This window comes from Sphaeramia orbicularis, chromosome 12 (genome assembly GCF_902148855.1).
Source record: "Sphaeramia orbicularis chromosome 12, fSphaOr1.1, whole genome shotgun sequence".
Classification (NCBI taxonomy): Eukaryota; Metazoa; Chordata; class Actinopteri; order Kurtiformes; family Apogonidae; genus Sphaeramia; species Sphaeramia orbicularis.
The window spans coordinates 35,371,455-35,384,869 of NC_043968.1; the positions used below are offsets into that span (position 1 = coordinate 35,371,455).

The 13,415-nt window shown below is 35.4% G+C and overlaps 1 protein-coding gene across 5 annotated transcripts; it reads right to left on the minus strand.

Moving 5' to 3' along the window:
* Positions 1-1,063: 1,063 nt before the first annotated feature.
* On the minus strand, positions 1,064-10,701 carry tmem243b (transmembrane protein 243, mitochondrial b). Of its 5 annotated transcripts, none has more exons than XM_030148754.1 (5): positions 10,534-10,701; positions 5,776-6,034; positions 5,410-5,460; positions 4,422-4,526; positions 1,064-3,922 (listed from the first exon to the last, which is right to left on the minus strand). In XM_030148754.1, exons 2-5 carry the CDS (start codon positions 5,854-5,856, stop codon positions 3,803-3,805), a joined length of 357 nt encoding a protein of 118 aa, XP_030004614.1. In that variant the 5' UTR covers positions 5,857-6,034; positions 10,534-10,701; the 3' UTR covers positions 1,064-3,802. The 5 variants fall into 5 exon arrangements, with proteins under 5 accessions (XP_030004614.1, XP_030004612.1, XP_030004615.1 ...); XM_030148752.1 differs by lacking the exon at positions 10,534-10,701 and adding an exon at positions 9,433-9,584; XM_030148755.1 differs by lacking the exon at positions 10,534-10,701 and adding an exon at positions 9,093-9,201.
* Between the last annotated feature and the right edge of the window lie 2,714 nt (positions 10,702-13,415).

Here is a 13,415-nt window from a genome sequence, read left to right on the forward strand (position 1 = left end):
TAATTCCTGGTGTGTGTTTTTTATTTGTTTATTTATTTATTTTTATATACAGGGTGGGGAAGCAAAATTTACAATATTTTGAGGCAGGGATTGAAAGACAGTGTATGACCAATTAGTTTATTGAAAGTCATGAGAATTTATTTGCCACAAGAAAATTGACATAATGGAAAATGTTTTTATTCTATGTGTCCTCCTTCTTTCTCAATAACTGCCTTCACACACTTCCTGAAACTTGCGCAAGTGTTCCTCAAATATTGGGGTGACAACTTCTCCCATTCTTCTTTAATAGTATCTTCCAGACTTTCTCTTAATAGTTTTGCTCATAGTCATTCTCTTCTTTCCATTATAAACAGTCTTTATGGACACTCCAACTATTTTTGAAATCTCCTTTGGTGTGACGAGTGCATTCAGCAAATCACACACTCTGACGTTTGCTTTCCTGATTACTCATATGGGCAAAAGTTTCTGAAAAGGTATGGATAATAGTGTTAGGTATGATTATGACATCAATATATGTTTGGTTTCAAAACAATTGACGTAGTACCTGCTGAGAAAAAACAACTAAATGTTCATTGTAAATTTTGCTTCCCCACCCTGTATTTTATAGGGCAGGCCAGGTTATAAAAAAGTAACAAAAATAAATCTTTGACAGTTTCAATGTGTCATGTCCTGGATGTGTTTCATTATCGACTGAAACATCCCACTTTGACCTTGATGGAACAGAGCATGTACAGAAGGGAGTGTGTGGGTTTGGAGAATGAAACAAGACTTAACAGAGTTCAATGATTTAAGTGATTCTTAATGCAATACATCACAAATGCATGGGGTGTCCAAAAACTTTCTTTACTGGGGTTGTTCTACACCACTGTATGACACCAGATTTATCACAGATATTGAAGTGCTAGTCTAGTATTCTTCTTTTGGTCCCAACTGACACCACAGATGTTATCTTTGTGTATGTTAGCTTTTAAGAGCAGTTTTGTCAGAATAAACACAAATGAGGAGCGACGTGACCTCAGCTGTCCATGCATGTGCACACACAGATATCACAACCCTAGACAAATTACTGATTACCATTGATCTGGCAGCCAATTTTATTTATCATCCATGATTATAATCCAATATTCTGATAGAACAAACAGTGCAGCCAAACTTCATTGTAGACACACAAGCCCAGCTCAGATATGCAAGTGGCAGGATTATTTGTGCAAAATCTAGATGGCAGACACATCAATATGATATAGAAACATTCACAGATTCACACAAAGACCTACTTTGTTCTGTAGCTTCAGTGTAAAGCCATGTGGAATGGTCTTATTCACCCAGCTGGCCTGTTGGTGTGTGTGTATGTGTATATGGCTTAAACAAGTGTAATTCAGCCAGGCTTGGTGCAAGAATTGGCACTCAGTGTAATTCAGCATTTAAATTAGTTTTTAATAAAAAAAAAACAAAAAAATCCTTTTAGCAAGTCTTGATTTGGAAATGCAATTGTATTTTATATATTTATAAGTACTGTTTATATTTAATTGAATCCATTCATAATGATCAGAAAAACTGGAAGAGCAGAAAAGAAGCAGAGAAAACCTGTTGCATATACTTGAACCCTGATGTCTCTTGTGCTATTGCTTTAAGCTACTTGGTATTACAGTATACATTACCAAAGGAAAGGAGAGGATCCATCACCTCCCTTTCTCCTTCATTTGGTGTTTAAGAGCTCATAATTTTGATCTTTAAGAAAAAATCCACCCCAAAACAGTCACAATTTGAGTATTTTAAAAGCAAATGGCTGTGTAGTAAATAACTTCATGATGTGAATACATTTTCGAGCAGCTACAGATTAAACTCTGCCAATTTATCAGCTAAAGCTAGTTTTAACATTAAACCTCAAAAAAAAGAAAAAAAAAACAAGCTGGAAGAATTTAAAGCCTCCAAACCCTCATCAGATGGTCATAGGCAGAAGTGACGAAAGCATCAGAATGATTTACAGTATAGAAAAGTGCATTTAGGCAGTCGTTGATAACTCAATGTCAAAAACACATCCTGATGAATGCCTTGAAACATGTACCAGAAATAAACCCAAAGTGAGGGCAAGTAAAAAAAAACTGATGTATTCTAAAGCAGTGATCAAAAACTGTCCCAAAACTGCACAATGTTGATAATGAGGCTGCTGTAAATCAATATCTTCTATATATACATACACTGTTTGGAGGCTTGGGGTTTACATGACATCATACCTGACACTTAATGACTTAATGAGTGGTTGACACCCATTAAATGCACCACTAATGAACAGGAAGCACTATTTTTAAGGATATGCCATGTGTCTTGGTTACAGCTTTGGAATGATAGTCTATAAATCTGAAAATGATTTTTGGCCACTTGGAGAAACAAGTTGTAAACATTGAGCATTGATAGTTTATTACATAATCAGTACCTTGTGGAATAGCTTGTACTATATTTGCTATACATGCATGCTCCACATGATACCAGTGGGTTGGAGTATTTAGCTGATACAGTGGGTGTACTGACAGAAGAACAATGAGTCCTTAATTAGAAAAACTGTTTGTCTTTCTGTTCAGGTTCAGAGGATAATATCTCTGGTCCACACTCTGACATAGTAGGTATCAGAAAAGCACCTTAACACTGGAATGAAACAGAAATAAAAGAGGGAGTCCTTTGTGAGCTACTGAAAAAATATGGTAGAAATATCAACCCCCTCCATCTGTAGCTATAAACCATTAATTTAAAGGTAACAAGTATATAATTATCATTTTCATGTGATTATACACTAATGAAAACAGAATTCTGAATATTATATTTGAATTCTGCAGAGACCATCCTAAAGGAAAATGCTCCAAACCTTTACTAACATTCAAGGTCTCACAGTGTGTTGGTGAGTAAACATTTAAGTTTTGTGTGTTTACAGGACAGCTTGATGGTACAGGTGGTCCTTTTTATTTTCTATCCGTTTATGGAGCAACATTATCCATAATGTGGAGCTCTGTTTGTTGGTCTTTCTACCCTTGAGGAATGTACTGTATGGACCTGAATCCTCCACTTGGCCAAAGACAAATGAACCAAAAATTTGTTTTGGGTTGAATCATAATTGTTTGTTGGTTCATGACTGACCTTTTTCACACTTTGTTTTTATGTTATTTTGATTAATTATCAATTATAGCAGCTTTAAAAAAAAAATGTTGACACAGACAGGGCTTTAAATGCAGTAACTTTCTAACTACCTGGCACCATTAATGTATTTATTTCACATGGCTTTGAGTCTGACACTGAGTGATAATTAACCTCCTTTCTTTGGCTTGTAGTTGGAAACATGAGAGCCAAATAAACACAAAAATAAAAGTACATGACCAAATGCATAAAAAATGAGAAGACATCATCAGAGTATGTCAGGGTGGATTTTTTCCTTCAATTCTGACTTCATCATATATCATAAGTGACACCAATAATGAGGTTTATGTGCTTGTAAACACACCTTTTTGTCTTAAAGTCTGTCTTCAGGTGGATTTATGGCCTCTTACGGTGCATCAAGAAGTCTACGCTGTTGTGTGTGTTTGATTCAGCACTAAGAACTGACAGTTTTCATCCCACTGGAACCATTCAGTCTCACTGGTTTTGGTCCAAGAACCACTGCAGGTCACGTGGGAAAGTCATTCAAGTTTGTGTGTTGAGGTTTGTCTTTTGGTCACAGTCATGTTTTCCATCACCGTTTAGATCTTCCCCGCCTGTTTCCACCTGTCAAGGCCATGTCGTCCCTTCTTCTTCCTTGTCTTCCTCGTCGCTGCCTTTACGTGACATCGTGGAAGTAGAGGTTGGCACATAGACACAGCAGCACGATGCATGCCAGCATGTAGTAGATGAGTTTCCTGAATTTAGGCTCCAGGTCACCCTGCCGGTACCAGAATATCTGAAAGAGGGAAGAAAGTATGAGAGGTAAGCAAAAAGAGCAAATATTGCATGAGGCAGAGTTCTGATTGATAAGAGTTATATCAGAAAGTAACCATGAACAAATTAATATTTCATCATGTATACTCAGTGGACTTTTAGAATTTGATTCATATATTATATATAGAGAAACAGGAAAACTATAAAATGTGTCATTTAAAGAAGTGGACACTGTTACGTGATCCATTGATTTGTGAGATGGTGTTTGAAGCAGAGTTTTACATTTTGGCCATCACCATGTAGTCGTTTCAGAGTCAGAGGTTACCATATATGGGCAACTACTACAATAATGACCCATTATACCGTTATTTGCAAAATAATAATCACCAGCAAACGTATTAGAAGGTCCAAATAAGGCTGGACCAGATCTAACTATGTTGGAGAGGAACAGTAGATTAGCATTCATTAATGCACTGTTATCATTCCTGTGTGTCTAAGTGTGAGTGTGTGTAGGCTACTACCAGCACTATGGTGGATCCACAGGCTAACAGGATGCACACAGCAAAAAAGACATTTAGCGGTCGTGGAGGCAATGAGGGGAAAACAAATGAGCTGATTACAGTCACCTAGAAAAGAAAAAGAAATAGCACAAACACGTCACTGTGTTGCTGTTGTAAAACTGGTCCATGTCAACACACACGTAAAACAGGCCCTTTCTCCTCATATATACACTAGTAGTCAGTGCAGGAATAGAGGAAGAGCGTTGTAACGTAGATCAGAAGTTCAGGAAATAGACAAAAGTCATAAGCAAACTAGCAAAGAAGGTTGAATAAAGTTGAATAAGGAGAAGCGAAAACAGCTGTTTCAGCTTTTTCTTTCAGTCTTTCACTCAGATTATTAGCCAAAATTTGAAGACACCCTGATTTTTTTTTTTTAAACATAATTTTTGGCAAAGATTAAAGTGTAGCATTGGAAACATAGGTCACACAAAGGCACAATTTAGACATTTTAAGGCCATTTATAAAAAGGTAATATTTGACAAAACCAGAATCAGATGTATTTAATGTCACATTCACGTGCCTCATGTAACATTGTGATGTTGTGAAAAACCCTAAATGCATTAAACAGTTAAACACTTCTGCATGATTGCATTTTACACTAAAAAAAACCTGTGTGCTGCTCAGATGCACTAGACCTTTAGCTTGTCAGAAAATAGGAAACAAGTGTTGATCAAAAGCAAAAACAAAAAGGATATAAATAAGCTAGCAAAAAAGTAAATGAAAAAATAAAACAGCATTGAAATCTGTTCTGAACTAATAAAAAATGGAATTTCTAGCTTTTTTCCGTTTCTGTGGCTCCTCATAGAAAAGCACTGATTACTAAACCTCTACCCACAAAGGACTTTTACTTGTCTGCAAATGTTTGTCAAGGAATGGTTAAGGAATTTGCAAATCCATAAAAAGAATTTAAATTGTTGTATTTAACATTTTATGCAGTTTTTATACTTACTAGGACAACCAGGGATGTAAATCCCCCCACTGCAAGGTTTATAATTCGATCCTGAGGACAGAAGATTCCACAAATTAACATCATGTTTCTGACATCATTATAGTTTGTTTACCGAAATAAAACATGATAAGTAAAACGTCACATCTTGGCATCTGAGACACTGTGACAAAGTGATAGATCAAGCCTGAAAAAGTATCAAATCTCTCTTAAAAAGTGACCCATTTTCTAGGTGTGAATGTATGGGATACCAGAAGTTTTTATTTGAGAATAGGAAAGTTTAGATGAATTAATCCACTGTTACAGGCTATCAGTGCTGATTGAGTCCTTGAATCAACAAAAACACACAGTGTTTCTTCAGGCTCCTACCCGTGCCGAGGTTTCCCCGAACAGAGGTCTGTTGTCCAGGCCCCCGCTGGTGCCGTACGTCCTGGTAGTGAAGTCGTCCATGGTGGCTTCAGTGCAGACACACACCCAGCGCCGACCTGTCACCTCTCAGCAGTGCCGCCTCCTGGAAACACAGCACCAATGCTCCATGGTAGCTGAAAACTTGCCTCCAGCTCTCACAGTGACAGGGAAGCTGATGAGGACATGATGGAGGGTGAACTCTGCACACCCGTAACTTCACCTGTCAAACAATATAGATGAACCTTAAAAAAGTGTGTGAGAAATACAGGTGCAAAAGCCATTACATTATTGATCAGGCTATATTTTAGTTGTACTTCAAATTTGCCCCCCCCCCCCCCCCCCCCAAAAAAGACAAAAAAGAAAAAAAAAAGTTTCTCAGAGTGCTACTGATATAGTTAAAGGACATAATTCATCCATCTCCCAAACTCTGGGTCACCAAATAAAATTTGAGATGTTTTTGATAGTAATAAATGTTTCTATTGCTCTAATATTTTTACCTGATGAATTTATCAACACTGAATACAGTTTGAAAAGCAAGCTTAGGCTCTGTTAGTTTCACTGATGTGAAAAAAAAACAGGTCAACCCACAAAGTATGAAATTAGTTGAATTACATTTACAACGATAAAGTAGGTAAATTGATTTTCTACAGAATAAATGCAACATTTTTTCTTGTTTTTGATACTTTTATGATCTTCCTTGTCATATGTAAACATTTGGTAGTTTCTGGTGAACTACAGCAGATCGCCTGAAAAGCTCTGTTACAATAATAAAAAACAAAGCTGTGTTTTGATAAATCAACAGTAAAAGAGGAAGGTGGTGGTTTTCTTTCTGACTTGGTCAACCACTACTGATCAAAATCAGATAAAACAGACAGATTTCTATAGAGCCTTCTGATTCACTTCCTCCTTTTTCAGGTGTGAGAACAACCACAGTCAGTTTCATTTTTGAGGAAAAGAATCCAGTTAACCTTAAAAGAGATAAATAAAATGATGAATAAATGTACCTCCATGCTGATTTACTAGTGATGTCAAACTGCATTTAAACATGTTTTCTACAGTCTGTCATTCTCAACTGCGCTAACATACTAGTTCTCTCCTTTTCTTGAAATTACATTTCAGCGATATAATAACATAAAGCACATATAATATTTAGCAAGTTTCATGTCATTACCTGGAGCTAGGATATTTAGTTATTTTCTATTAACTTTTTTTTTCCCCAGATCTGATGTGAAGTGTGGAACTGTTTGTCAGTCGACTATAGTTATTTAGTAACTTTGGAATTAGTTCATTCTTGATGTTTTTCTCTTTTTATCTTACACTTTTATGAGAGTCACTGATCAGTATATTAATCCATCAACAAAAAGAGGGATATCCGTTTTAGTGTTTTAATCACTTTTTCGGAAAAACCAACATATTTCACAAAGGTATGTCATATCTGAAAACAAAAAAAAATTCTGGTTATAGGTCGTTCTTAAAGCTGTTGCTGTTGAGTTATTTTGTGGATTTGCTGACAGAACTATGAGTCACATTTATAAATCCTAGTCCTCTAGGAACGTCTGTTTGAAAAGCGGTAAGTGTAAATGTCACAAGTTTCTTACCAAAGACTTAGAAACGTTATCTAGTAATATTTGTCTTTAGACTTCAGAAAGTCCAGTTTACGGGTTTTAAAAAGGCATTTCTGAAGCAGGCAGAGTCGTTATTTACAATTATTCAGCGTCACCTCCAGCAATGGCTTCAAGCAAAAAGAAATTAGCAAAATTTTCTGAGAATTTCTTACTGATAAGCCACTGACGCATCTTACTTCTCTCATTATTTCTCATGTCCTCAAGGCAGGTGTTTTTCAAGGTAAACACAGCCACTTCAACATCCAGTCACAGGACTCCCTCTCATCTTGCAATGACTGTATTTCTTCAATAAAACAATGCAGCACAGAGCCAATGTGTCCATAGTTTAGAGGAAGCTTACTTTTTAAAATCTGTCCATTTTCTCTTGGAAGCATAAAGTAATGTCTAGATATTGAGGAAATAACTGTACAAGCAAAATTACACCTCCATAAATGTGAAAACGACCTCTGTCACATCACATGTTCATACCACAATATCATGCAGTATAAAAAACATTTCCACATAGACAGCAGCTGTGGTTGCTGCTTCCTTTCTGGGTCAGAAGGCAGAAGTAAAGGAAATAAAACCCTTGCAGAGCTTTCTCAGCAGAAAACACAGAGTAGAAAAACAAGAGGTTCATTATAAACCAGCATAAACCTGGCCTAAAGCTGCATTCCACTGGAGCCTTGTGATTCACTAGGCTGCTTATGAAGTGACCCCACGACTTAAGGAGAAAAATATTTTTTTTCTGTTCACGTGTGAGCTCACAGAAGATCCCACTGTGAAATAATACCTCCATGACCTTCATCTGTGAAATCTTTGATGGTTTACACCAAGCCTTGCATGAAATTGGTATTATGATATATTTTTAAATGTCAGAATTTGTTACTCAAAGCACATTTGTTGATACTATCCTCATTAATCACAAATAGCATAGTTCATTTTTGATAGACTGCATCAAGTTTTTCATTATGCAATTAAAGCTCAAATGAATTACATTATCAACCACTTGTCAAATCGCCACTTATGCAATAAACTGACCAGTTTTTGGCTGTACATGACAAAGGCTGACAATAAGAGTAGTAATATTGTGTAAACTGGCATGACATTATTGGCTTTTAAGGCATTAAATCTGCAGGAAAGATAAAGTATGTTAGATTAAGAGGTGTTCAGACTTTTTAAGAAACCCCATTTTAGAGTATTACCGCATTTTAGAGTATTAGTATTTAGTTTTATATTTCAACACATATATTCATCATAAATGTGAATAGCTCGGCAACATCAGACAGATGCTTCTGCCAACTGAAGTATATGAAGATCACCAAAAAAAAAAAAAAAAAAAAGAAAGAAAGAAAGAGAAAGAAAACTACTAACCAACTCTACTCAAAGGATAAATAAAAAAAAAAAAGAATAAACCACAATAGCATGAGTTTAGGTGATCCAGTAGTAACAAACGAAGCCAACATTTTCCTTAGACATAAGTTCATCTGAAAGAAAATATATCTTACACACAGCCTATTCGGACAAGAGCGTAAAAAGACAAACAAAACAATCCACATGTCATCAACATAACGTTATTACTTGCAACTGACAAGACGAGACACCTCAACACAATCCTTAAAATTAGCTTAATTTGAAATTAGCTTACCTTGCTAGCCACAGCGAAGAAAATACCTTTAACTTTATCTAAACAGCTTGCTAGCTGTGCAAGTTAGTGGTTGCCTTGAAATGAAACGAGACCTGACAAACCGTATGTAGCCGTTACGTGAAGCATAAAACAAAAATAATTCAGGATATTGTTTTTTACTAACAACCAAGCGGGTATAAGTGTAAACGGTAGCACTGGAGCTACCTTTACCAATGTTAGCTAACCTGAGCTTTACCCGTCACAAGGCCAACTGAGGAGCAGGTTGCTAACGAAGCTAAGCTAACCATCCAAACAGAGCAGCTTAAGAAGAACCAACACTTTTAGAAGACGAGCCGATGTTCCTCCCATAAAGCCCCCCACATTTACCTGCTCACTTGCCTCACACACTCCGCTGTGCTTCCGCTGGAAACATAACTTCTGAAAGTGTGTAAAATTCAGGTTAAATATGAATTAAAGGTAGTAGTTAACCCGGTTGAGGCTGTTAAAGGCGAGTTCATTTAAGGATGAGCCGACGAGCCCGGATCACTGACACGGATGAAGGAGACCGAGTCAGGCTTTGGAACAGTCAATGCAAATATGTGATATTCCCCTGATTAAAACGGAACCACGTACCTTTAAAATACCTGGTTTCACTGTATAAATAGAAGAAATGAAACAACTGGGCAAACCATTTCTATACATTTTAACTTGTAGAACTGAATCAGAACTCAACATGATAAACAGTGTAGGGCTATTTGAAAGTTTAGACTATAGGATAATGTAGGTTATTTGTTAACCCTCATGCATCACCATGAACATTTTTGTCCATTTGTGAAAAAATGTTTCTCTTCATCTGGCCATCATTTTGTGTCAGTGCATATGGCACATTTTTTTGGTAACAGAGTCTCTCTCTTCATAAAGTTCAGAATTCTATTTTTTACTTCTCTAATAGATCATACAAACACCATGAAAAAAACTGTACTACCCTCTTGACAACAATGTCCACATCCAAAAACAGCTATAAAAACTTTACAAATTAATATTTTTTTCTCCTTTTTTCAGCATAAATCTTCTAAACAGCTTCATTTGATAGTTTATTCTTAAACTGAGTTTAAACTGAGATTTGGGATTAAGATCTATGCAGGAAAAAATAGAAAAAATACTCATCTGTAATGTTTTATAGCATTTTTTTTTTTTTTTTTTGAATGTGAACATTTTTGTCTTGAATGATTCAAGAAGGTAGAAAATTATAGTGATGTCTGAATGTTAACTTACTATCCAGTCTGTGTAGATCACTAAAGATAACACTTTACTAATCTTTGACATTAGACTTCCATGTGGTGTGATTGTATCAGGTCATGCTTTCTGTATGAACAGAGAAGCCACCACACAAGTTCCAGTAACTATTTTGTAGGATTTAAACTGAAATTGACACATATTACAGTGGTAAGAATAAGAATAGGAAAACATCATTTCTGCCTTACTCACCGACTTTGCCGTTCCAGGATTGTCTATGGCACAGCAGTGTACAGTCACATTCAAATACAATTTACTTAGTATATATCTGTAATTTCTCAAGCAACTCAACAAAAGTATGTGTTCTTGAGGTTGGAAAAGCGGTCAGATCTGAGAGCCAGCAGGGTCGCTACGTAATCTCACCCCTCATGTTACCATCACATGAGGAGAATGTGATTGCCCTCCATTTATCCAAGCAAAAAAAAAAAAAACTCTGTTACATTTTCAACAAGTCATAAATACCCCCAGCTCTCTACTGGGTGTGAAATCTTTCCTCATTAAAAGTCTGTAGCTTAATTGAACAAAATGAATGGTTTGTTGCATCATGTAATAATACAGCAGCTAACACAGCAATGGACCAGTCTATTACATAACACAAAAAATTATCTCAGTTAAATTAACTTTGGGGTTTGATTAATCAGTCTGTTATAAATGCAGACATCCTTAATGAAAATAAAATTGTTTTTATCCTCTGTTACTTTCAAATGAAACTCATTTGGTCTTTGCAGATCATTAAGCACAAACTCAACCCCTGGAGCTTGGTCTTCTCTGTTATAAATGACCCCAAAACAGACCATCTATTCTAAACTGCTGTAGGGCAATAAAAGTCTCATTTAAGTTTAAAGCAAAAAGGAAACTAAAGTTGGACTGTTGCTGGAGAAATATTTTTCACACAGAAAATGTTTAGTTAAAATACTTTACCCATATTTGACTGCATTTGGTGTGAAACTATGACAGAGCTAAGAGAAAGACACACTAAGTTTCATTTGATTTGTGACGTTTTGGTTTGTTTTTGTTTTTTTTAGCTTGGACACCTGTTCTGTTCAATCAAACAGAAAAAACCCTCTAATGCAAATAACTTTACAGAAACATGTGATGAAACAGATACTATTATAACAGATTAAATTCTCATTGTTATGTGTATATGTGATATGGCAATCATTTATTGACTATTTTAATGGCTCACTAGTAGGCAATAGTACTGATGACAGGTTGCTATGTGCAATGACACATCTGTTTTTGTATTTCCTTTTACACAAATGAATGTACATTTGTTTAGATATAAACATTCATATAATCAGTATAATATAATTGTACCCCCAATAAAGATTAAAATGGAAAAATATCTCTCTGTTCATAAGAGGTGTATCTGTGCTAACAGTATTACTTACAGTATATATAGTAGTGTAATAAATCTATTTTCAGTGGATGGGAAAGTCTAGAGGATCCTAATGTAAATCACCACTGTCTGGACATTCCCCAATTTGTTTGTAAAACTAATACATAAGAGACAAACATGATTTTTAAAGCTGAATCTACCTCAGATTTACATTTCTGAAGTCCTGATTGTGTATTTAAAAAGGATATAGTGTGTTTTTGTAACAAAGTTACACAACATAAGATTTTCTTCTTTTTTTTAATTTTTGTCTTGTTTTGTTTTTGTCCCCTTTGTTTTGTATTATGTTTGTGTCTGAAATAAATTTAACTAAACTAAGCTAAGTTATGGGTTTAGCTCACATTTTCATCTAATATATTCACTATAGTCCTACCAAACAAATTAATAAATAGTGATCAGTTCCTGAACTATTTTCCAAGGCTCCTCCCCAAAGCTTTTCTACCTGATATTGAAAATGTTAAAATATTAAATGGATGGGAAGGTGTTTTACTGGACCATGCTGTATTCACATAGTAGATTTCCCCTCTAAGTCACTTTGGAAAAAGCGTCTGCCAAATGCATAAACATAGATGGTAGATAAGGACTAAAAAAAAAGCCCTGGTTCATGTTTAATTTATATATGGGTGGTAAAAAGTAAAACCACATACACCCAAGTGATGGTGTGCAAATAAAGCTATGAATGAGCAGTCTTAAACCACATTCCACAGACCACATTCTTTAATCTATGTTTATGGGTTTAGTGGTACAATCTTCTATGTTTCAGAAGGACCCAGGGTTTTATTGCAAAACATATATTGATTCAGTTCATATAAGAAAGTAACTTTGAAGAGCTGAGCCTACTTCGAATGGTTTGATTACACTGGGTTACAAAAAAATGTTTTTTGCAAGTTGTCTAGGTTTTTTCAACTGAATTAGGACCATTTTGCAGCGCTAAATCCAAAAATGACATCTGTTTTTCTCAATCAGGTCAGGTTTTTTTGCTAATTTGATTTTGAGAAATGTGATCTTCTCATAAAATTGATTACATTTTTGTGACTTTATCAGTTGATTTTTTTATATAGTTCTCACCCAAAATAGGTTTTAAGAGAAAAAAAATCATTTTCTAACAGGATTCCTGTTAGGTACAATGGTGTATTCACCGCAGATGTAGCAGAATACGTCAGGCTTATTTTTGCAAGATCTTCTAGTCGAAGCCATTTCATTCACCTGTAATATTAAAAAAAAGATTTATCATAAATTGGCAAAAGTAAAATCTTCAGAACTCGTTTATTGCAAGAAATATGAAAGAATTTTGTATCATATGATGTGAAAATGCCCATAAATGTAAGCAAAAATGTTAAAAAGCCAATATGTAGCATAGTTCAGAAAGTTGACCTGATTGAGCAAAATTAATGTGATTTTTGGATTCAGCACACCAAAATTATCCTAAATCTGCTCAAAAAACTTAAACAATAAATTTGTTGTTGACCAGTGTTATCTATTACTGTGCAAAAGTCTCAGGCCAACATTATGTTTGTTGGTGTAGTGTAGTTCTAATGACCACACATATACATTTCTCTGTAACACAGGTGTTAAACATGCGGCCCGGGGGCCAAATCCGACCCACCAAAGGGTTCAATCCAGCCCCTGGGATGAATTTGTGAAAAGCAAAAATGACACATTAACAATCATTTTAGGT